Genomic DNA, 26,257 nt, shown 5'->3' on the forward strand with positions numbered 1-26,257 from the left:
GTGAAGTGTGTTTGTAATGCTATAAAACCTAAAATATAGGTGACAATGGCCGGGAACATACAGTAAGACCTAAAAAGCAACAATACCTAAAGCAGAAAAATCTATAAAACCATAGTATTAAGACCAACGACATAATACAGCCTACACGCAGTAATATCCAGTGCAGCATAAGATCAAAATCGTCTAAAGAAGACCTAAATCTCTCTGAATTAGTCTTAATTACATCGGAATAGTTCCTAAATTCATCGGAATAAGGCCTAAACGGCCAAAATAACGCCAGAACCTATCGGTAGAGGGTATGGGGCGATCGGGGACCATCGATCTGGTAGCCTATCGTCCGTTTTGGTGACTATATTTGGACGCCCTAGTCTGACCGACGTCGCTGTTCTGGAACCCGATTTTGGGTCCTGTTCGGGGTAATAGATGAGTAATAAGTGGGGTTAGAAAAATGGTTAGTGTTGAAATTATTAAGGGAGTTAGTGATGTACTTAGGGGTGGGGTTTGGGGTTTAGAGTTAGTTAAAGTGTTGTTTAGGCCACATTCTGACCTTTTAGATATTATTACGACGGATTTAGGACTTATACCGATTTAGACGGTACTAACATTAGGTATTAGTCCTATTTCGGTCTTATTCCGAATTGTGTTTTATTCTGACGTTGATGTTGTTCTTATCTCGGTCTTATGGCTGGAGTCCCAATGGCCGTGTTTTAAGCCATTCATTTAATTAGGCTATTTCAACGACATTATTATATTCGCCGTAAGCTGCTACGCTTAAGAAGCAAAAAATACCAAGCCCCACTTCTCAAATTTGAGGTCGTTTGAGATAAATATTTGTGAAAAAGAATACAAATATGTGTTTAATTTCATACTCTGATTTTTGAACTGTTGTACGGATTTGAAGACAGTTAACTTTTAATTTTATAAAATTGCCTTACTTTTTTATAACCATAGTTTTAAAACGGATCTAAAACTATTGCACCTTGAAATTAACACACTTGGCAAGGTCGTTTCGCACATACATGTAATCCAAGACAAAATACCCGACGTGTATAGCTTACACTGTAAAACAAGGACAATGATCGTCTGTACGCCTTTTGTCGTTGATTTTGACCCAAAACGACGTTCGACTGGCGTGATATTCAATACAAGCACGCAATCCCGAAATGGTTTAATAAAGAGGTGCTAACGCTAAAGCTCTTCAGGGGAAAACCTGTGACGCGTTTGCTTACATACATGATATCAATCTATTTTCTAAAGAAAAACAAAACCAAAACCGATAAGAGCGGAAATTTAGTAATCGTTTGTTCGTTGTATGAGTAACAATTGAGCGTCGTAACATTTTCAGGAAAGGCATATTAAAACGATATAACAACTGTCTCATTAAGTGAGCGAGAATAATTTGTGCAATAAGTGGGCTAGATGTTGTCGAATTACAAATTCAGCAGGCTGTTCTGTAGATAAAAAAAAACAAAGCAATGCAATTGACTAGAATGAAAAATAACGGCCCAACTTTAACAGGTAAAAATAAAAAGGATGCATTTCGCAATTTGTTTGATATTGCAAATAATAGATCAAGGTACCTATAGTGTTTTTAATAAAATATTTATTCAGGAAGGTGTAAATTTATTCGGGTTTAGTTTAGTAATTCCATGATTTTGATCGTTTTTTAGTTCGAATTTTCGAAAAACATAATATAAACTATAGCTTGAACTAGATCAATATATGATTTAATTCAAAATTAATTTGGTTTAAATCGCATTTTTTTCTCATAAAAATGACTAAATTGAGATTCTTTGTTCCGACTGAAAGACCTAAAATGATTCTTGAATTAGACCAGTGTTTCTTAAACAGGTGAATGGTCACCCCAGGGGGAATAAAATTTTTTGCAGGGGTGAACCAACCAAAAGAAGTGAATAAGGGTGAACCGTCAGAAATGGTTGATATCTCTGCAGTAAATCCCACTACTGAACTATACTTTTGAAGTTTTTTTGCTTATTGTAATAGTAAAGTTGGTTTGCATAAGTGTACAAAAATTTGGTGACTGTGTTTTGTGCTTTTGTAGCTTTATATTTCTGGACTACAGAAATTGTAGATTTGCAATAGTAAAAAATAGCTTTAGTTGATCTTAACAAAAATCGAAGCAAAGTCATTTTGTGCTGTTATGTATAGACGAAATAGTTTTATCATACCGTGAAACAAGGGTGAATGAACTCTAAAGATAAATGCTATGGGAGAACAAAACTAAAAAAGTTTAAGAAGCACTGAATTAGACCACTATAGATTTATCTGGCTGTCCAAGTATGTTTGTAATGGATAGCAAAACTAGCGCCTGAATAGCTTTTGGGCTACAACTTGAAATGTCAGCTTACTATTAATCAAAGTAGCTCCTCTGAAATTATGACATAATAATCATTGTACTCTTAACGTGCGAAATCATTCGCACCAACAGTTAAAGAACACCGAAGCAAAAATATTATCTTGCAGAATCGAACACTTATTCAATAAATACATGTAAAGTAACGTCTGAAGAAAAATATCTTTGGATAAGGATGTTTTAATATTAACAATTTGGGGCGCAACTCGTTTGATTTTAAGCCGAGCTGTTGTTGGTTGTTACGCGCTTTTTGTGCCAATCCGTTTCTAAAATGCCGTATCATAGCGACCCTTTTTTCTTTAAACCTTCGACAGCGCGCTACAACTAATATTTCTTCATTTCCTCTCAGTTAAGCGGAACCTCATCAGCCGTGCTTGTGCTTCGTCTATTTGTATGGTATAGCACAAACTCACTTTTAGCGAAAACAGATAGGCCATAGAGGAAAAGCTCAGAAAAAGGCTAATGTGTATGAGAACTGTAAGGCTATAATAAACATATGAATGCACAATAATATCGAATCGGAGCCGATACCTGATACCAACTGGTAGCACGTTACTCGTCCGATACATGTTATCGGTGCCGATCGGGTGACAAATTAACATTGGAATTTTAGCCATGATTGTAACAACAAGAGGTAAATAAACTTTTTTGACGCTTAAGCTAATTTCAGCCTAAGAAACTGAACCAGTTAAATTGTTCACATTTTTCCCTTGTTTGAGCATATGTCATTTGGTATTGGATCAAAACGCGATACTTTTCGCCCAAAATATCGGGTTTTAGTATCGGATTGAAATATAAAGAATCGGGCATTGCTAACTTATTTATTATGCCGAGACCGCAACGCGTATTTAGAAAAAAAGGAATACCGCTTTGTCCTAATAGTTTTTTTGCTTTATTGCTGTACAACAAATGCCAATAGGTATAATCTATTCACATACCTATCGTTTTTTTTAGATGAGTGGGCAAAACGCCATATTCAAACAATTACCAAGCCATATAGCTTTAGAAGAACTTGGGGTGCCTGATTAGTGTGCTCGTGCACTTATATTAAACTTAATTTGAGTAGAGCTACATTTAATAAGGGCAAATAAATGAAACAAAGCGCGAAAAAAAATTTTGTTATTATTTTAATTGACAAAATTTTTATTTAATTTTATTTATTTATTATTTATTTTTTACCCATTTTTCACAAGACATCGTTCGGACATTTAAAAGGCAGCTATCCATAACATGGCTGTGTCAAAGTTTTAAGCTGGAAAAGCCATTTACCAAGCCAACGAGTTCAAATACTGAATTGCTGCAGGGAAACCACGTAACGAATTTGCTCGATGCGCAGTAATGCACATACTGCGCTTATCTTAAAGTACGTTGGAAAGGTGTTACTATCATACAACAGCTGTACTGCAAAGACGGTAGAAATTCGCGCTACTTTAGTAATGATGGTAATTGGAATAAGCCGTTTACTTTTTAGGATATGTTAACTCACGCTGTAAAACACTTTTTAAGCGCAAATGTATTACTGCAGGTTAGTTTAAAAAGATCTTTTCCCTGGCAGTGTTTTGACTTAGCCATATAGTAAAGAGTTATGTACGAATACTTTTACATTGTAAGCCTATAGAGCAGACCGAATTGTTGGTTTTCTTATTTCTGAATTGATGTCCAGTTGCCCAAATAGCATGTCTTATTGTAGTAAACTTTTTGAAATCTCTCAACTTTTCGTTGTTATACAATAATTAAATTTGAACAGCGAAAGACTATATGTGCTGAGAAGTGACGTCATATTGTGTTGCACATAATTAGGTTGGCTTTTTAAGCATCGTCAATGACGCGATTTGTTTGTCGTGTGCAAACTTCGCCTGCCCACAGTTATGATTCCGTAATCAAAGTGTGGCTCGTTACCTTAAGCACAACAATAGAATAAATTTATCTTTTTAATTCTATAACAACAGAACTACGATCAACTTGAAGCTATTTTAAGAGCCACGATATACTTCTTGTAGGCTTGTATTGTCTAAAGATTAAAACAAGACGCAGTTTTTATGAAAGTCGGCATATTACATTGCCTAAAGATTAAAACAAAATGCATTTTTTGTGAAAGTCGGCATATTACAGTGCCTATAGAAAATAAAACCAAACGTATTTTTGGTAAAAGTCGCCGTATTGCATGGTCAGTTACCTTAAGCAGTATGATAAGTCCAAAGATTCATACGGAAAGAACGAAAACTGCCGCAAGGCTAAGGAATCCCATGGTGAAATAGGATTATGGTCAAGGTTATGGTAAAAGCAAGGATTCCTATGCTGAAATTCCAGGCTAAAAAAATTCAAGTGATTCTTAATCTTGTGGCGGAAAAAGCAAGAAGCTTTCAAGCAGAAGAAGCGACATGGAGAAAGCGAGTTGTTATAAGCAAAGAAGATTAATGGTACTGTTTTTTGGCAGAGCTGGCGGTAGATTAAAACGTGAAATGCTGTTCTAGAAAGACGTTAAGTTCAAGTTTTATTTCAATATATACTCAAACTACAAAAAAAACTTAAAGCAATATTGTAAGGTCCAGATATCAAGCACTTAAACCTATGGTAGTCGCTTTTGTTTGGTTTATTTTAGTCTGTTCATTTAGGATAGTCGCTTCTTTTTGTTAGATCCGCATTGGCTAACTGAGGTGTGGTTATAGCTTGCCTTATAGGGATGTGCACTATCTACAAACATTGCTTGAGAGGATTTCCAAGTAATAACCATAAATGCCCTGGCGTACCCCGCAGAGCTCTGATTTATGGAACATGACTGGTTTTGAGGTTAAATCCTGTGACTATAGGGTAACTTATTAAACTTGGTTTACGGTTAACAGAGCTTCACATAAAAGGTCTATAGTTTCAGTCACGTACAGTACATGCGCAGACCAACTTGCCTCCTATGAATCATCGTCGGCTCCATTCAGCCAAATCAGGCAGCAGCGTTGCGTAATAGTTCCAAAAATTGCGGACTTTCGATTTTATTAGGAATAGTAACATACTTTTAATAACGGAGCTAAGCAGTAGCTAAATGACAAAGCCCTAAGGCAACGGTGTCTAACCTGCGGCCGTCGATGAATAATCATGCGGCGATTGACACGAAGCATGTGTTGGCGGCCTTGTCCGTGCTGGCATGAGTGAAAGGTTGATATGCTAAATGCAGAAAAGATTTTTTTACGAGTTTGCTAAGCTCTTTCGCTACATTCTCAGTAAACAGATTTCTTATGTGCGCTAAAAAAACTTGAGTTCATTGATTGATTAATGCACAAAGAAATCAGTGTAGGATATGTGTTACAATCTGAATAATGATGTCACATAAAGAAAAAATAAGAAATGATGATAGATATTTAACGGCTGAGCAGGCATGTATTATGCAACTTTTTGAGTGGAATTTTAGCAAAACTGTAGGACAGGTTGAGCGGTAGTTATAGAAAGCCTTGTTTAAACGAATAAGATTGTTTGACTCCACCTTAAATTGTTATTGATCAAATTGAGAGAGAGAATACATAGAGGATTAAATGGCCACACACACAAAAATTTTTGTATTTTGTTAATATTAAAATCAAAAAATATTAAATCATGAACCACAGCCAGAGCTGGCGGCCATACATTGATACAAACTTGCGTTTTTCCTCCTGCTGAAATTGGAACTTTAAGACAGGTCTAAGATTAGACGGGGTTTTTGTGTTATAGGCCAGCCAGAGTTCTGTATACCATTGCTGGTCATCAGATTGACTAAAGCAATATGAGCAGGGGTGGATCCATTTTTTGGTCATGCACCCTAAAAAAAAATTTTTTGGCAAATTTTTATGCAATTGTTTTTCCGCGCTTCGCGCGTACTTTTTTCTCTTTTAATGTGTTTGAGTCCATTCAAAGAAAATCCGTTAATATCAAAGGTGTTATGTATATCACGGCATATTGTGTCGCATAACTAATAAAATCATTTTTTTTTTGTTTAAGAACATAAATGCCTGTGTTTTGCCAAATCGAAACCAAATAATCGCATTTTTTTTGCGCTTCGCGCGATTAATCTGCATTTCGGTTCCATATTTTCCCACGAGTTCGTTAGACAACAAAACGTCTTTTTAAGATTAATTATGTTATGACGTCACGATTTGAGAACTTTTGAATCATTCTTAAAAAAATTCAACTATAGCGGCCGTGAGAAAAATACGACTGTCAATGCGGTCGTCAAGGGCTAAACGGTTGGGCACCCCTGCCCTAAGGTTTAGTCATTATCTATGCGTTAGCATTTTTGTTGTTTTTAATGTCATATTTACATTTTAGCACAGACTCAATACAATTCAACATTTGTAGGTTTAAGAATAGTAGCCTAATATAAAATTCGTGGAAAACTATTCTGTTTGTTATATGCGACACAAACTGTGGTGTCCGAACCGTAGGTAACCTTTAAAGTCACGATCGGTAAAAAAACCAGAAGAATTAAACATTTTCAGCTATATAGTTACTGGAGTGTGCTCGCGTAAAAAACTATGGGACCAGAAAAAGGCTCATGTAATACATTTCTGTTGTTGGCACAATCTGTAAATTAACCAATAGGTAAGAGTACACACAAAGGCTTAAAATATATAGATCGCATTATTGCAATATCGCCTTGAGGCATGATACACGTATGACATGCGGTCTTGGCGGCGGTTAAATCAACTCTATTTGAGTTTAGAGTTGCGAACTATTTTCGTGCTAGAATTTTGAGGCGTTTTCAAATTAGGCCAGATGAAAAATTACAAATACCTAGCTTGAGAATTCTGATTTTAATAAGTAACCTATTCCATAGTTTAAAAAAGTAACATTGAATTATATTCTAATCGTGATTGAGTTTAGCTAAGTCGAACCAAGATTAAACAAAGTTTAATTTAAGCTAAACTAGCGATTGGTATGAAAATAAAAACCCCAAAATATGAAATCCAAAAAAATAGTTTGCAATGACTAGCTGTCGAACAGGATTGCTGCATGGCACTTTGATTTTGATCATTTGAGCATTTTTTTTTCACGATGTTGCATTCTCGTGTTATTTGTCAAAAATTGGGACAAACTGTAGTTCACATAGCAACACAGAAACTTTAGGCCTACCCATAATAAGATCAATAAAAACATGCTCATCTTAAACCGATTGGTTGAAAGTGCTGTTATCAAAACACCTCAGAAATCATGCGAGCGGTAAGCCCTCTCTAGTCGTCGAAGTACATAACGTGGACAGTTTGGTTGTGTAAGATTAATTTAACAAGCTGCCGGGACGAAACCCGGTCCGGAAATAGTTTTACTACAGGCTCGAGATGAACTGAACCTGTTTAACATTTTAAACAAAACTTATTCGTACGTATGGTATTTGCGTTTTGTAAGTCTTGCTGCTGTAATACCAGGTTTTCCGTGTAGCTGACTTGCAGTTAGAGTTTGTCAATTTACCTACAGGTCAGGATTTTACAAAGCTAGCCACAATGACTGAAAACTGTAGAATGCAGATACTGGAGAAACTGAGTGTAAACATTTTAAACTGACTATTCAATTATCTATAGTTTGCCTAGAGTTTTGTTTAAAACGTTGTGTCCTAATGTCAGTTTAACAGTGCAGCATCATCTATGATCACATTTAGACTTTAGAGCTAATTTATTGAAACCTATGTTAAATTATATATTTAAATTTTAGAAAACCTTTAAACAGTTGGGTTTATTAGCGTAAACCAAATCTTGTGTAAGCTATAAGGCAAAAAGAGTATTTCTACTGCCAAAATCAGTGCACCGAAGCAAAAAGCTAGGTTTGATGGGTTTTGTTTTCCCAAAAACATTCCCACATTCAGTTGTCACCGTATATAAGTGCTTCAATAACGATGGCAAGCCGCCCGTAAAAAATCGACCTTTCTGTTGCGGTCATTGCGCTCTTTTGTACAAGGGGTTGCACATGTCTGGCCTTGGCCAACCAATTGTTTTGTTAGGTGGATCTCCTGAATGGCTAAAACGCTCTTGTTTCTAACTCCCTCTGTCATTTGAAGTGGTCGCCCAAGTTCTGCTATAGTAGCTATGAGAGCCTAAGAGTAGGGACTGTACTAGTTCCAGACAATCGACTGGTACTTCGAAAAAAGGCGAAAATATGTTGTTGTTTTGTTTAAAATGTGAAAATGCTGTTAATATATACATTATGTTTGTTCCACGATTGTTTTAAAAATCGAAAATTATTATATTAATTAAAATAAAAATAAATTACTCAACTGTGAGCATAGGTTATAGAACAATTTTAGTAAAAGGTTTGTGAGAATACTGTCAGGCTAGTGCTAGTGAAATAAGTCCACGTTAGTCAGTATGGAAATTTATCTTATTTGTTTGTAAAACTGCCTCATCGCTTAGTTACGCGACAATAGCAAGTAGGCATTGCCGAACTGTGGGTTTGTTAACTTATGGCCTATTGGTCACTTTCGAATGAAAGCTTCTAAAACAGTGGTTCTCAAACTGATGTCCGTGAGGCAATTTTCTGGGACCGCGAAGCACCTAACAAAACATCAAAACGACGCCCCTGAAGAAGAAAACCCCTTGTGCAAAAAAATTCAGGAAACCAGTTGTTCATTCACGTTATTGCACAGTGTACACTTTGAGCTGAATTGTCCATTGTGACGTGATAGTATTGCATTGTGCTAATGAGAGTTACGTTTTTACATCTTGCTGCGCTGCCACTGTGAGCTGTACGGTCACGGTTTTAAAACTGTTCGTGATTGCTTCACACAAAAAAGTGATTCGTTAGAGGCTAACATAGCCGAGCTGATAGCAAAGAAGCCAGTGCACCCAACCCATTGATACCATTAAAAACAAATGTTATTTTGTGTATATTCTTAAGGGACCGTGAGCAATTTAAAAAGTTGCTGAGGGACCGTTGCGCAATTTTTCTAAAAAAGTTTGAGAACCACTGTTCTATAAGGTTGGCAAAAATCAATTTAACAAACCGTTGAATTTTGTAAAATAAATGCGACAGAGCTCATGTTGCCAGTTACGCTAGAAAAATCCATTAACAACATTTTACTGATTACTTAACTGTACTATTAAAAATGATTTGTGTGTAACCTGTCCTACAAACACCTTGTTTAAATAGATAGTGGTTTAACCTCCATGAGTGCGATAAAAATAATGTATTTTATACGCATTTTCCAAACGTGGGCATCAAGTGTTTGAGGCCCCAGCAGCCATGATAAGTTGAAAACCACTGGTTTCGCATAAAACATGACAGAAACCTGAACTAAAGAAAGCATTGTATGTATGCACAAAATGTAAGGTACAACGTATGCCGTTTAATTTAATTTTATGGTAATAAATCGGACGTCTGGGTGGCAATTTTATCTAGAGCTTTTTTTTTTAACTTTAATTGAATTGTAATAATCGGAATGCTGAGTTAGCTTTTCTAGTTTGACGAACCGATGGAGCGAAAGTGTAGCCTACTTTTCGTGAAACCAATTAAATGCTGCAGCCTTTAACATTATATGGAAAAAAAGAGCTGTTTGCGTGGGGTAATATTTTTAAATTTGCGTGGGGCTGTTTTTACAATAAGGACGTTGTTCGGCGAAGCATAGCACTTAACACTTAAAATTGGCACTTTTCTTGGGAAAGACAATTTTTTTTCCACTTTTAACAGATCTCTTAAAAGTTCGGTACCTCGCCCTAAGCTTTTGTGTGTTAAAATGAAAGTAACCAAAAAAGTTTAGAGTAGACTGTCGAAAGCTGTCTGTGCTTCGGTCGAGGAAATAAACACATTTAGGTGCGTGAAAACAATGCATTTTGCAGTGATTTCGCTGTAAATTCGTAGCTACGAGCTTTAGACAACGCAATGAAGAAACTGTGGTCGCTGGTGCTTCTGACTGTTGTAGCTGCAAGCACGTTATGTTTGATGGAATACAATCTGATGTTGCCGTCTGAGTTCATCGGAGAACGAAACTGGGCCTCCGGGCAAGCCGAAGCAATGACCTTGCTGAATTTGAGTACAACAAAGTACAGCGGCGAGGTAGCAAAGCAAATCAAAAGTAATTGGGCAAATCAAACAAGACTTGAAAGGAGGCGCCCGGCTTTCGACTGCGATAGCGCGCTGTACAACAAAAGCGCATCGCCGTTCGCCGTTCGTCAGCCACCCTCAACAGACAACACCACTCATTATGAGCTGCTGGAGCTGGTCAAAGGCAAAGGCTGCGAGGCGCTGAAGACCAAGTATCGATTTCCTACGCGCTCATGTAGTGCTGAAGAGAGGGAGAACCCTATAGCCTACTCCATCCTGGTACACGACAACCCCAGCCAGCTCTCTACGCTTCTGAGCGCCATCTATGCGCCGCATAACCTCTATTGCGTGCACGTAGACGCCAAGGCCGGCCAAGGGGCTCTGTTCGACGCCTTTAATTCGCTGGCAGGCTGCTTTGACAACGTGATGCTGGCCTCCAGGCGCGAGAAGGTTGTCTACGCCGGTTTCGCGCGCCTTCAAGCTGACCTAAACTGCATTGAAGACCTGCTGGCACGAGACCACAGCTGGAAGTATCTCGTCAACCTTTGCGGTCAGGTAACTCCGTTTGGTTGTTTTTGGTTGAACAAAAGCGATATGTTTAAAGTTATTTTGCCCCGACTACTTTTTCAAGTCAGAAATTTGCCTGAAAGCTTTAGCACAAATCTAATTAATCTAAAATACTTTCATAATGCGCATAACGGAAACATACTCAATCGGTCCTGTAAGTTAGAAAAAGCAAAGCAACCTTAAATAAATAATATCTTTCCTCCTATAGCAAGTGAAATCTAAAAATAGATCTTGCTTCCCAATCCCAACTTCCCACAAGGTCCAAGCAAGGTTTTAACTCTCGTATTCTTTAAACCAGTGGGCACACGTAAGGTCTTTTAAGTACATTGACTGCATAACTTGTGTTGCCTGGGCACATTGTTAATGTTTGGTTTTAATGATGATGAACCCTTCAAACGTTTGTGTATAAAAGTAAAGCTATAGAATACCTATCCTACTGTATCATGATTGTTTTTTAATTCTTGTCTATTTTGATCGATACTTTACTATATCAACGATGCAAAAATAAGCTGCAAGGTGAAACAGTTTGAGAACCACTTTTGTAGAAATAAGAAAAATCGATTACCACCACCCGAACGTCTAAATTGCGTTTCTCAGGCATCTGCGTTAAAACGACCGTTTATTAAAGAGGGGGCAAAATTTGTATTTAGTCCTATAATAAAAACTGACGAAAGGGAAACGTCAATAAAATATTGCAAACGAGTAAAACGATTTATAAATGAAACGAAATCATACGAATCATCAATAAAACAATCAAAAAAGCTTAAAGAGAGTGTGATTCAACGCTGTAGTTTAACTAAAAAATAACGAAATGGTTTTAGCCCGATTTTCTCAAACGGTATTCTAGTTCTAGACCAGGACATTCAAAACTTTTCGGTCTCTTTATGAAACACTTATTGTAAAATTGGTGTAGCCTTGCAGGGAACCCCGACAGGGTCACAAAACCTAATTTTGTTCTAAACTACTGGCCCGACAAAAAAAATTTTTGTGTGCGGTTGACAAACTATGTTTTTTAAAAACGTTTTTTAATTGACTAGTTTGGTATGTTAGGTGACTTTAAAAGAGTCTGTCCAGCAGTGTTGTAATGACTTAAGTCATTGACTTGACTTAAATGCACTTAATTTACTGTTTTTAAATAACTTGACTTGACTAAAGTCCTTTGGCCAAAATGACTTGACTAGATTAAAGTCTTTTAAATAAATTAATTGACTTGGACGTTTTGTCAAATACCTCGGGAGTAAATTAAGTGTTTTTCATTAAGATTTATCTCAAGTTTTGCACATTAAACACTTTTATTGCTGTATATTGCGTTTTTGTGTTTTTTTAGTTAAATTGTTGCTTATAATCGGACGAGTATACTAATTTCAATCGTTTAACATTTTACTTTTATTTTAACACTTTACTTTGACTTGAAATTGACTTGCTCTTATAATGAATTGACTGGGACTTGACTTGGGCAACCGATAACTTGGACTGGGACTTCTTACGTTATTTTTGAAATGACTTGAATTGGACAAAAGTCATTTCAAAATGACTTGTTTACAACATTCATGTTCAGCACAAAAACACCGTAGTAGTTCATGGCTCTTATTAAGATGCATACCAACTAATAATGACACAATTTGGCGTTACATATTTTTTGGTTACCTCTTAGTTACGGCGACAAGTTTGTAAACTACTTTTTTACTTTTTTCTGTTAGATGTTCGGCAAAACTATTTCTAGTGTCTCCTTGTTTCTAAAACGCAGAATAAAACTAACAGAGGGCTTTATTGCTACAGTAATAGTGTAAAAGAAGGATCCATAAAATTAGGAACATTTTAAGCAAATTTTAAGCAGAAAAAGTTACTTTAATTGTTGTGCTTCGCTCAAGGTTTATGATAAAATAATTATTCGCTCACCAGTGTCTAAATTTCATACTAATATTTCAGGATTCTCCAGTAACCCTCTATAATGCGATACACATCTGTAAGTGTTGTTCAATTATGACTAGCTTTAGTTATCTCAATAATTATGAATGGTGTCCTCGAAATTCTGGTTACCGGTTCGTAAAAGGATTTTTGTGTTTTGTCGGCCCGCAAGAGTTGAAAGGTTAAAAGCACTGATCTAGACCAGTGGTTCTCAACCGCGGACCGGTGCCGGTCCGCGTCAACTTTCCTGCCGGTCCGCCTAATATAATACAATCTTAAATCTCAACGACAAAATGCAAAATGCTGAAGGCTTGTCCATCAAATTTAGAACTTCGCCAGCTTTGTAATTTGCAACATTGTGGCGTAATATAGAGTTAATGGTCTACTTTGGACTTTATCGTACGACACAATGCAAGTGTTGTGTCCAACTGTTTAAAAGTAGACTACATATCGTTTAAGTCTTAAATTTTAGGACCAGTGGTATGTAAAAAAACTTTAAAGGAACCACGTATAACACGTGTGATATCAAAGAGACAGCAGCAAATTGCTCATTGAATTGAAGTTTTCATTATTTGCTTTTGAGTTGCATATACTTTTGTCATATTTGTATTTTGGATTGATTTTGATGTTAAGGTCTACCGGTCCGCAAAATTTGTTTTGAAATTTTACCGGTCTGTAAGATAAAAAAGGTTGAGAACCACTGATCTAGAAAATTAGCTTTCATTAAAACACTTGCTTAAGTTTGTTGACATAGTAAACAACACGTTAAAGCAAGCATAAAACCAAGTTTAATTTTTTATTTATTTTCGGATTCGTTATGACGTTTTTGTTCAAGGTAACCTTAATCATAACTAGGGAGGATATTTTTGACACGTTAAAGCTTTTCACAATTTATACGTTATGTAAACATTTGTCAAAATTAAGGTACAACACAAAATTGCAAAATGAGCTTTAGTGGTGATGTTAATAGCATTTTCTTTTCTTTTTCGTTAGTAATTTTGCAAGTTATCCTATTTTCCGTTTAAAAAGATGTGGGTGTTAATTTTTTTCCTTGGTGTTTTCCAGCTGTTTGCTGTCTCCACTTAACAATTTTCTAACAAAAAAGCAGTATTCCCGTAAAAAGGTTGTAGAGTTGGTGTGTGTTGTTTCAGTTCCGTTTATTGTGACTTTCTAGTGATTTACCTACGGAAATATTTTGTAGGGGTGCCACAACCTATTTATCATTTCTGAGGGATGCCCCAAGTCATAAAAGGTTGAGAACCACTGCAGTAAAGGGACAATTTGTTTTGTGTTTGCTTTACTTAGTACGCTATGCAGCAGTGGTTCACTAATCTTTGTAGCCTGTAGCATACTGTGTAGAAAACAATTATACCAAAATTTGACAAACGCCCTTAACACACAGGAAAATATTGAGAAAATATTATTTCAATTAAGGGCAAATATGAATGAATTCCTCTATAGAAATAAAGTTTATGAACAATAAAATAAAAATTATACAAAAGAAAAGTCAATTTAGTTAAAGATTAGGCAGATCCTGTAAGATTGTAGTTTTGGTATGATTGTAATATTTACATACGATTTTATATCAGTGGAAATTTCTATACAAATCAATATGATTCAATTAGTAATTTAGTAAAACTGAGTAAACAAATAATAATAATTGCATTTTTAAATTCCAGAAGGGGGCAAGTGGGTGTCCAAGGTGGCAGGAAGAACATTTTTTCATGCGGATGGCGAAATTCTACAATTTATGCCAGTCTACAATTTATGCCAACATAATCGAAAACGGCATAGCGAATTAAAATTCGTGACAATACGAAACGACTTACCGAGGCCTTAATATATATCGTATCTTTAATTTATAACAATCAAAAACAGATCGTCTGCTGGTAACCGTAATTGTTAACCAAAGTTCCGAAAATTATTCAAACCGCCTTTATAGTATATAGACGATACGACATCAAAATTCGTCCAGAAACAAAAAAGTTAATTTTGAGCAGATTCTAATTTTGGAACTGAAAACCGTTAAAATATCGTTTTTTCAGTTGAGCGCCAAATAGTTGTTTTTGTGAAATTGAAGTTTTCCTTCAGTGGAAATGCTCAAATGTTGTCTGTGAGTCTATCTGGGTGAATGACACCGAATGCTTGTAGCACAATATAAGGAAAAAATAAAAAATAAATAAAAACGCGAGCAACCACATGATAAAAGCGGTAAATGAAAAGAATGCGTTGGTTTGGTTTAAAAATGGAACCCACAGTTTGGGAACCACTGGTCTTGGATGTGCAGTTTCGTCGTCAAACACTTTTTGCAGCGCAAACGTACCAAGGTTTCTAGGCCAACCTTGCTTCGTATTTTATCCTCTTAGATTTGCGCTTCCAACAGACTGGAACGGGTTTGCTTGCACATCGCCTTTGTCGTAGCGCTACTATCTGCTGGTTTGGAAAGTGCTGAAAACCACAAAAGCTGGCGTTTTGGAGTGCCCATTTTAGCATGCTTGACGCTTGTAAACGGCGTGGTGGCGGGGATAATATCAACGAATCACCTCTTTCTGTTTACGCCAAGACTAAACCTAATTTGAGCCTGAAAATTTACTCCTATACCTTTCGCGAAAGGGAGCTAAAACACAACAATAGCTTTTTTTAACTTGATGGGCAAAATGTTTAAATGTTTTTTTCTTCAGGTCGTCCTAATCTAACTATGTATAGCACAGTTTTTGTCCTTTATTGTGTCCTTTTTCAGTTGAGGTTTACGAAGAGATAGGCGAAAAGTTCAAAATCAAGATTTTTAACGGTTTTTAGCCGAAAACTGTGAATCTGCTCAAAACTCATTTTTTGTTGTATTCTTGCCAAATGTTGCTGTGGGCTCGTTTATTATCTCCATTTCACGATTGCTAGCAACTGGACTCACAATATTCTTGCATATATATGAGCTTTCCTAAACTAGGCGAAACCCGAATACGAAACCTTCGAAAAACACTTCAACAGAAAAATGAAACATTACGAAAAAATGTTCCGCGTACCACAGATTATGATGTGTCGTATGCTGGTTTGACCAACTCGTCTTAAACGACATTCTCTCTCTTGAGACCCACTTGAACATAAAAATCATTTTTATGTGCGTCTTTTTTCAATAGGACTTTCCGCTTCGAACCAATCCCGAAATTGTTCGCCAGCTCAATGTGCTGAACGGAAGTAACCTCATTCCGGGATGTGTCGTCGGCAAGAATGACGTATCGACTCGTAGAAGAACTAAGTTTAAATATAGGTGGGTTACGATAACGGCGTTTGAGCCAGGGCTGCAGACACGGAGTCGGACTCGCGAGGAGTCGGTTTGTTTTGCTGGAGTCGGACTCGGGACTCGAGTAAGACCACGTAAACCTACCCGAGTCCTGACATGCGCATGCGCAGTACTAAATTTTAAAACTGATACGGCTGCCAACTGGAAATTGTAAAGGTTGAATAGCATATGGTGGAATATTTTTCAATCACGTAGTGAGTGAATGATTTATACGACACCCCTATATTTGCATTGCTAAATATCCACGTTATTTTACTTACGTAAATTGGCGGAAGACAGACTGTAGAGTCAGGGCCGGACTCGGGACTCGACGAAATCGCACATTTGACCGTAGTCGGACTCGGGAGTGGGAATCGGGCTTATTTTTTTGACCGGAGTCGGACTCGGGATTCGGATTATTTTTCGACTTCGCAGCCCTGGTTTGAGCGAGTATAAATAATACCGTGAATGCTTGCAACTCAACTGTTTTTGCCAAACAAAAAAAAAAGAGATTTCTTTAACAGTTGACGCCACAAAGCTACGTGAACCTGATGCCATAAAACAAAGCCTTAAGAAGACTACGTATAGTTGGTTTATTTTGTTAAATTTTAGGTTGGAGGTGTTACTTTGAATACAAAGGCTACGTTACAAATGTGTTATCACATCACAGAAACGCCTTTAAATTGTTTAAATTGCCCAAACTTTATTTCTGGGGACGCCTTTGGGCTAAGACGTATTTATCTAAATGCGCGATCTTATTAAAAGACATACTAGAAACGCAAGTTATATGCAATTTTTTTTCGTGTTTTATAGACTTAAAATAGGCGCAAAAACAGTTTTAAGGGGCATGGCCACGTGCCCCCTTGGACCCCCACCCCTATTTATAGCTTGTCTGACCTAGCGTTAGCCAGGCTCCTCTATACTAATGTATATACCAACTATATACTATAATGATTAATTTAATTATGCTTGTTGCATTTTGCAATTTCGAACCAAAAATTTACAGCTACCGCTTATTTGCTGCAGGGTCGGTCCAGTCACCAACGACAATGGACGTGAGGAATTGCGAATGATCCCTACTAATAAACTGCACGCTCCCCCGCCCTACAACTTGACGTTAAAAAAGAACCTCGCCTACAATTTCTTCTCGAGGCATTTCCTCGAATGGGTGCTGCACGAAAGCGCAGAAGCGAAAGGCCTTTTAAAGTGGTCGGAGGATACCTACAGGTGACTTTCGGGCCCTTTGCAAAGCGAATTGATTTTAGAGAATTTGAGGCAATAAATCAAATAAGAACTAAATGTCAATCGCGAAGTATAGCCCTAAATATTTATAGGAACTAGTAATGCCACTTAGGCAACGCATTGCTTCAAATGAAACGGAATTTTAAGTTTGAGTTTTACTTAAATACAGAGGTTTCCGACAATATCTCTCGTAAATACGGAGGTATCCAACAATATCTCGTCAGTGTTGATACCTGATGCCTATAATGTATTTGTGCTTGTCCGATAATTGTTTGAGGGGGTGTTCATATCCTAAACTAAATTGATCGATGTTGTGTGGTCCAACATATAGAGTTTTTTTATTTTAAAAGGTAAATTTTCGAAAAATTGATAAAATAAAATTGGATAAATTTCAATAACCTATGAGCAACTTTTGGTCTATTGTCCGCAAACCATTAATATTATTGCCAAAGTTAAATGTCTGATTTTGGACTATAGAAATGGCGTCATTTAGTATCGGATAGCAGTACTTTCTGCCCATATTATCGGAATTGGAATAAAATGATTTGTACATTTATGATGGTAGGGTGGTATAGATCCCAATTCGTAACAAATATGGCGTTTTCGACAGAAAAATGTTGACAAAAATGTTCCAGAAATAGTATATATTGCTTTATTGAGCATATGGTGATTTTATTTTGTTTGTATCGGATTGATTTTCATAACCTTTTCCCAAAATATCAGGTATCGCTATTCAAAAAAATTGCAAAGTGCCGAATATCTTTACTTGTTAACATATTGTTTTATTGCAACCGGGAAAGTTTTACCGCCTTTCAAAGTGTGGACATAAAGTTGCCTGCATAGGAAGCACGTGAGCTTTTTCACGGCTTTTAAGTGTAAAAGTTATGGTCGTTTTTCCGAAAAGATAAATATTTTCCCAGTCCTGTTCGTGCAGGTCACGTTCGTTTTATTGCACTAGGGCGGTCGTAAACTAAACTGTCAGGAATTTTACTACGATTTGTATTTATTGAAGCCCGTTCACAATGGTGTTTTGTTAACAATTAGCCTCCGCCATTCCAAAGAGTTGTTCTAAATTAGATTCCCTAGTCGCATTTTAAGCAAAACTGTCGCATACCACAAAAGGATATTACCGATTAATTGGCCTAATGTATCCATAGCATATCCTGCATTACGGCTATGTAAGTACTGCTATCCTTCAAGGGATTTAAAAACATTCTTCTCTTGGTTATTGCAAAGGCTCATACCTAACGATGCTAACGATGTGGAATTTTATAATACATCAGTTTTTAAATATTCATCGCTGATATACTAACTTTAGAAATGCACTTAAGGCATGCAGTGGTTTGGAGCTAAAAACTGGCGGAGCAACGTCCTTTAAAAGCATTTATATATGCACTGATGAAATATATTAGCTACACCACAACTTCAAATTGAGTTTTAATAATATTACCACGTTTGTTAGCTCCCATTTTTATTAGCCATTATTCTAAGAATTTGTTTGTCATTATTTTAAGGAAGCAAAGGCGGGCCATCGGGTAAAGTTTAAGAACGACTGGAGTAAAGTTTGAAGCTTATGCCTTTAAGTTTTCGGAATACGCTTGCTAGCAATAAAGCGCCTATGCGCATAGTGCACAACCTAGACGGCGAAACGTGGTTACTAACAGAAAACCGTAAATCTTTTTTGGTCGCCGTATTTTTCTAATTCTGTCGGGAAATCAGGTCGCACTCATTAACGACAAAAGTCTTGACTTTGTCGTTAAAACAGTGCCACCCAAAACAGTAAAGTTTTTCTAAAAAATATGCTGAAACATCTTCCTTTTTGTCTACGCAGTCCTGATGAGCACTACTGGCTGATGGCTAACTCCCTTCCTGAAGCGCCTGGTGGAAGTCCGGATGTTGCCAGCTGGTGGAGTGTGGTCCGCTACATCCGCTGGATGTACCCTTCAAATGGAAACAAATGTGCAGGTAAAACTGGAAACTAGAAGTTTGTATAGGAGCATCCGTTCCTTAATTTATTCCAATACTAAAAAATTACTTGGTTACACTATGCATGGATCTGTTAATGTAGCCTGATATAATGAATTGCACAGCCCAAAGGCTCGAGCAAATTGACCAACTATTGATTAACTGAAAATGATCATATCGAAACGTCGTAATTAAGATGATGTCAATTTATTCGACCTTTTTGGCTTTGCAATTTATTATCTATAGTTTAATTAATATTTTATAATATATATTTAGTTGTAATAGGTTTGAGGACACATTTGGAAATGGGCGTTGTTGAAACTATTTGCAGAAAAAGTTAATCCTAATATTTATACGCAGATTGTAATTTTAGATAACATTTCCATACAAACGGGGCCTATGGAAAACTCGAATTATATTTCGGTTAATGTTTAACTTTTCCCAGAAGGATGTACCTATTTTGGACAATAGACTTGACATCCACAACACAATATGTAATCTGAGCACACACCATGTGAACGTGAGCACACAACATTAACCAATCTATAATGTCAGTATACACGTCTTAACTAATACACCAATATCCAAAAAGCTCACGCGTTTTTTTTAATGTGAAATGGTCAAATTCGCACGTAACATTGTGTAAATTTTTAAAATTGTAGTTATTTTCCTTTTGTGATTGTTTGTCTGAAAATTTAATTGTTGCGCCATAAGTACAAGTCATGAGACGACTGCTGCTTTTTAGTCTGGCTGTTAGCAGTAATTGGATTCAGCCGGTTCGCACCATTCGCTGAAACCTGGGGTTTCCTGTTGTTGCAACTACTTTAATTATTTACCGAAAATTAACACTTTTGGAACAGAATCGGCTGAATAATATGACTTTTGTGATAGAACTGGCTGACAAAAAAATTAAATCCACCCATTGCACTAAATACTTTTAGTTGTGTAAGTGTTTTTCATTAGGTGGCAATTTTTTCTCAACCCCTTGGGACCACGGATCAGTCCTTCGGAAAGCAAAAGCATACAAATGTTTTTTTGAAATATACTTCGATGCTTTTAAGCCGATACCTAGAAGTGTTAACTATCAGTTGCGCTTTTTGTTGGTTTGTCAGCCGCACACACGCCGTGCTTACTTTTAATGTAGAACAGTGGTTCTCAACCTTTTTAACTTACGGACCGGTAAAATTTTAAAACAATTTTTGCGGACCGGTGGACCTTCAAAAATTGAAATAAACCCAAAATGTAATTATGACAAAAGTATGCAACTTAAAAGCAAATTACGAAAACTTCAATGTAATGAGAAATTTGCTGCTGTCTTTTTGACATCATACGTGTTATACGTGGTTCTATTGAAGTTTTTCACGTATAGGCCTACAACTGGCCTTAAAGTTTAAGACTTAAACATGTCGTAGCCTACTTTTAAACAACACAGTTGGGCACAACACTTGCATCATTGTGACGTACGATAAAGTCCAAAATAGACCATTAACTCTATGTTACGTCACAATGTTGCAAATTACGGAACTGGTTAAGACAAGCCTGTAACATCTTGCTTCTTGCAATTGAGATATACATTTGAAATATATTTGGCGGACCGGCAGGAAAGTTGACGCAGACCGGCGGTTGAGAACTACTGATGTAGAATGCCCTGCTTTAACGTAGTAAAAGTTACGCCAAATTTGGGGTATTGTGACGTAATACGAACGGTTAACAGTAAACAACAAGTATAACGCTCACAAAAAATAATATTAAATACAACACAGTTACTACACTTGTTTGTGAAACGAATTTGTGATACGAACTGGCAATGTGTGCAACCATTTAGTTAGCCCTAGTGTTAGTAATGTAATGGTTGCACTTTCTTAAGGTAATATAACGTGCGCGTTAAATCAATTGGCGTGCCATGCAAAACCAGCTTGCGTGGCACGCGTGCCAGGGGTTGCCGAACCCTGCATTACAGGTACCGCGTAGAATAATCTCTCAGTGGTAATATAATCAGTAACATAATCTCTCATCGAGCAAATCACTTACAACCGTCCCATTACCGGGCTACCAATATCAAAATTAGCAACCAAGTTCACAATTTGCAAACCCTACAGCCAATCTCACCATTTGCAAACTGTACGGCCACAGGTTGAACACCTTTGATTCTAAGTTAAGAAACACTTCCCTACGGTAATTTGACTTAAATACTTTCTTTTTAGGTTACGTGCGACACAAGATCTGCGTCTTCGCTTCCGGCGACCTTTATGACCTCACACAGCGGCACGAGACGTTTCTCAACAAAGTGGACGTCACGCGTGACGCAGATATCGTGCGGTGCCTACGTCAGTGGCTGGACGAACGCTTGGTGGGCGAGAATCGGAAACTGAATCCGGAGCGAAGAGCAATCCTTCCGCCATATTTGAAGAAAAAAAGCAAAAAAAAGAATTCCGAAAAGACTTAATTGGAAATGTCTATACACTAGGTATTTTAATTCGATTACGGATACCCGATATTTCTGGCATAAAGTTCAGCCGTCCGATTCGATAGCAAATGACGTCATTACTTTGGTCAAAGAGCAAAACTGACCAATTTAAAAAGTGCAATGTTGAATGTCTTCAAGGACAAAATTTGCTTTTGCTTTAACAAGTCTTTTTATCTTCAACTATAAAACATTGTTTTATAGAAAAAAATACCTTGTAAAAATCGACTGCGTTGCATCGCAAACAATGCTGTATGCAGAAATTATTTTGAAATCTAATCGGAAACCACACCGCCCGAGTATGGAAGGGTAACGGTACTATCACTTGGTATCGAGTTTCGGCTTCTATCCCATGTTGTCTAAAAATCCGCTAGGTTTAGGACTAGCGGAATTTACAGTCGCAAAGTTTTTATTTGCTTGTACGATTAAAGTCCGTGTATTGGCAAACTTTTTCAAGTGGGCCACACTGATCCAGGTATTTTTTCGGGGGGAGTGGTGCATAAAATATTGTCATTTGACGTCACAAGTCACCTTATGATATGACATCAAAATTCAAGTAATCTTAAAAGCGTGCTATACTCGTACGAACACGCGTGTAATTATGCAGTTGAAGTTAAGGTAATCGTGCAATTCAAGAAAATCTGTGTTTATTTGGCTTTGTTGGCACAATTTAGTTTTAAAGGAAACTCTACCCGTTTGGCATATGACAAACACCTTTACATGTATGAAAGCTTTGTTAAAGTTTGCCAAGTGTATTGCCCCTCTAAATCAGCCTTTCGTAACCTGAGGTAAATTTACCCCAGGGCAAAATTTTCTTCGTTTTAGGGGGTAAATCCAAGTATAGGTATTTAAGCTCTGAACATTCTGGCTCCGTTTTCTTCAACTTCCCTATGCGAATGCGGCTTCTCTGCAATTCTTATTATCAGAACTAAAGCGCGAAACCGTCTTGATGTTTTGAATCTGATATTCGTGTGCATTATCTATTAGTTTACCAGACATTGAAAAACCTCTTGCCAAAAAGTAAGTGCAGCCGTCGCATGGAATATACCTGATGTAATTTGTTACTTTCGTATATAGGCTATTGGGGGTAAATCTCATATTCAACTTTTTGCTAAAGGGGTAAAACAGACAAAAAAGTTCAAGAACCCCTGCTCTAAATCCACCTCTGGGCTAAATTAAGAAACGCAGGTAACAAATGTAATTAGCCAACAGGCAAATCCACTTTTGCGTGCTTTTGTACGCCACATACTGGCGGAGGTTTGTAGACCTCATACATTATTGCAAAGATATTTTTTCCACCTTTATTACAAAGTTCATTTTTAATTTTACGTTTTTGCACACTTATGTAAACAGTTCAGTTGTGTACACGTATATAAAATGGTAAAAAGGCCTCCCAAGTGGCATTTGCGTTGTATTTTAAACAAAGAAAGTAGCGAATACTGAATTAAAACCGGTTTCAAAATGCGTTAACAAAATTGGTTGCGGTTTATCGATTTATGAAATAAAGAAGAAAGGCAATACAATTGGCCAAACAGTCATCACAAAAAAAACTGTTCTTTATTAAGGGCTTCGAAGAATTTTTTATTCTCAATCGTATCACTATAGTGTCGGTGTTTTCTAAAAAAAGTTCCTTGCACTTATTTACAAAAACTGTTTGCTTTTTGTTTATTCAAATTCTCTTCAAACGTTTATCGTGATAAATTTAATTAGAAATAATTTTTGCCGCTATGCAAGTACTTCTTGTACGAAATTCTAACGTTTCAACGCAATGTTTCAACGTATTTTTCGTGCCTTGCAGTAAACCTTAATATGCTGTGCTATAACATTCTTGTGGTTGTATGGAATTTTTAATCTATAGTGCAAGGCTACGAGTTCGTTGAAATCTACCCGATTCCAACTGCCGAGTCCAACTCGTGTGTCGGATCTGACTCTACAACCTGTATTCCACCCATTTATTCAAATAGGGTGGCTATACAGAAAGCATATGAATAATATTTACCCTGTGCTATAACGTTTACAATTTTTAGTGTATTATAGTTTTTAAATTTGCTACTGCGCATGCGCACGTCGGACTCGGTAAATATCAAATTGCAATAAATAACGAAAAATATGCAGCTTAACGCAGATATACTTACTTTTACTTAGAAGTGGCCATATCAAAGATCAAACCCACCATTGTAAAACAACAGATTTCGGATGCTTTATCGAAAATGGTGTTGTCAGATTTTGACTCGGACATTGCTAGTTGTAACTGTTGCACTATACACACTTCCCATCTAACGAACGTTGTTCAAGTGTTTCGAAGATATTGTAGCGACACTACACCGACCCGGATTTATCGAAGCGTTATGTTTGCCTTTTTCTTATTTTTCTCGTGCCTTTTTATCGCCGGTTTTAGTGTGTTCGTTTTTTAATTCGGCGTACCTGCAATAAAGACTATATTTATCGCCTTAATATAGTCATTCACGATTGGGCAGCTGTTCCCAAACTGGGGTCCCCAAACACAACTGGGGTCCGTACAGCAGTTTTACAGCGTCCGCAAACATCAGTCTAAATGTTTCAAATATTTATCTGTCATCATTTTCGTTTTTAGTTATGCTGTATCATTCGATCATATAGCGTATTTTATGATGTCTCTTGTGAATCGTTTGCATTAGTTGGTTTTTAGAAAAGTTTGGGAACCGCTGCGATAGAGGAATCAGGTGGCACTATTTGTAAAGACAAATTGTATTGAATTCTCAACAAGCTTTCGCACAACCGTGCTTCAATTTGTCTTTACATAGTGCCACCTAGTTCCTCTATTTAGAATTAGACAAATACGGCCATATACAAAGATTTTTCACGATGTATAAGCTTTGAAGTTTCTTAAACGTCATTGCTACTACCCAATGGTTTTATTTGAAGTTATTGTTCTAACTTGGGAAAGTTTTCCTGCTGCTGGCAATTACCCTAAGTGCAGATATAAAAAAATTACCTATAAATATATTTGGTTGAACACCAAATGGACACACTACGCGAACAACAACGCAAAAAAGTCTGCACTCTAATTGGCTTTGGTGCCGCTTCGCTAATAGCACGAGAGCCGGGTTACAGAAAAAGTTTTGGTTTGGAATATTGGAACATTCATAAGGGTAACACCATGAACATCAAAACAGACGTGATGCCGTTTGCATGCTACAAGCATTTGTTAAATAACTAGAGCAGGACCGGGCAACAAGCGGCCCACGGGGCGGACCCGGCCCTCGACGGGAATTTGAGTGGCCCGCAGAAAGTTTACAGTCGTACATGATAATGTGGCCCGCAGCCGCAGTATGCCTCAGTCCCCAACTACTTGCTTAGTCCGTCAAATGATAGTGATTGTTGGTCATTCTTTAGTTGTTTGTTTTCTTTGTTTTGGGTTAAAATTAGATTTAGAATTTATAATAAATAAAAACTTGTATATAAAAGCTTGAGAAGCGCACCGCTCCGAACAAAAATCAGTCAGCAAGGTCTAAAACTTTAATACAAATATGCATTTCGCCATATAAATGGCATCATCAGTTTGTCTGTACGAATAAATAGTAAAAAATTAAAAGTTTTAGGGGGCTGGCGGGCTTTCTTACGTTTGATGCCCCTTGATATTGGTATTACGTGTTTATCACGCAAGTCGAAACAGTTATATAGTTAGTAAATCCCGATTGTTATTTGTCACGGGTTTGCCTTAAGTATAAATGTGTAATTTGACGGTCAAATTTAATTCGATCCATCATGACAGCATTGCCATTTGGTTACAGAATCACAACATTGCAATTTGGTTACGTAAAATTGACACAATCATTTTTTTAAATCATTGTCTATAACACACGGCTTCAGCAAACTTATAGACCTGCACAGGGTTGGTACAACATGTATTAGTTATAAAAGCTTGTTTGTTTTGATTTAAATTAGACCTTGCGCGCTCGCACCTTGTTTAGCTGCTACACTGGTCGGCCAAGTTATCAGCAGCCTTTTCTTTATTTGGGAACGCTTAGCTGGTCGTAATATTTTAGTGGATACTGGCGCTGAGATTAGAGTTTTGCCTCCCACAGGACCTGAGCGTCGCGAGAATCCTTCTGACAAAACTCTTGTCCCTGCCAATGGCACCAAAATTTGAACGTACGGTTCTCGTTCGATATCAATGGCTTTTCCTTCAGGCAGATTTAAAAGGAAGTTTGTTTTGCCGATGTTGCTCGGTCATTGCTTGGCGCCAATTCACGCCCTATACTTGTGGATCTCAAGCGCCAACGCCTAGTCAACGCTGAAACGTTCTGCAGCAGCACTCCAATCAGAAGGGCGCCGCAATTAGCGCTTCGCCTCGCCTCAATCGCTTCGGGCACATCAGTCTAAACACAAATTTTGTCTGAATTTCCAGGGATTGCAACGCCACACTTTTCGCAAGCACTATAGCTAAGCATGGTGCACACCACTTTATTCCTACAAATGGACCACC

The 26,257-nt window shown here is 37.2% G+C and overlaps 1 protein-coding gene across 1 annotated transcript; it reads left to right on the top strand.

The window, feature by feature from the left end:
- The first annotated feature begins 8,446 nt into the window (after positions 1-8,446).
- LOC146140902 (N-acetyllactosaminide beta-1,6-N-acetylglucosaminyl-transferase-like) lies at positions 8,447-24,606 on the top strand. The gene is made up of 5 exons (XM_083391309.1): positions 8,447-10,921; positions 15,976-16,106; positions 17,145-17,345; positions 19,192-19,325; positions 21,530-24,606. The coding sequence occupies exons 1-5, from the start codon at positions 10,205-10,207 to the stop codon at positions 21,769-21,771; spliced, it is 1,425 nt and encodes a 474-aa protein (XP_083247435.1). The 5' UTR covers positions 8,447-10,204; the 3' UTR covers positions 21,772-24,606.
- The last annotated feature ends 1,651 nt before the right edge of the window (positions 24,607-26,257 follow it).

Source organism: Ascidiella aspersa, chromosome 6, assembly GCF_963924565.1.
Source record: "Ascidiella aspersa chromosome 6, kaAscAspe10.2, whole genome shotgun sequence".
Classification (NCBI taxonomy): Eukaryota; Metazoa; Chordata; class Ascidiacea; order Phlebobranchia; family Ascidiidae; genus Ascidiella; species Ascidiella aspersa.

Coding starts and splice junctions, on each gene's coding strand:
- LOC146140902 (XM_083391309.1), top strand. CDS start 10,205: ATGAAGAAACTGTGGTCGCTGGTGCTTCTGACTGTTGTAGCTGCAAGC. Junction 16,107..17,144: donor AGAACTAAGTTTAAATATAG/GTGGGTTACGAT, acceptor TATTTGCTGCAG/GGTCGGTCCAGTCACCAACG. Junction 19,326..21,529: donor AAATGGAAACAAATGTGCAG/GTAAAACTGGAA, acceptor CTTTCTTTTTAG/GTTACGTGCGACACAAGATC.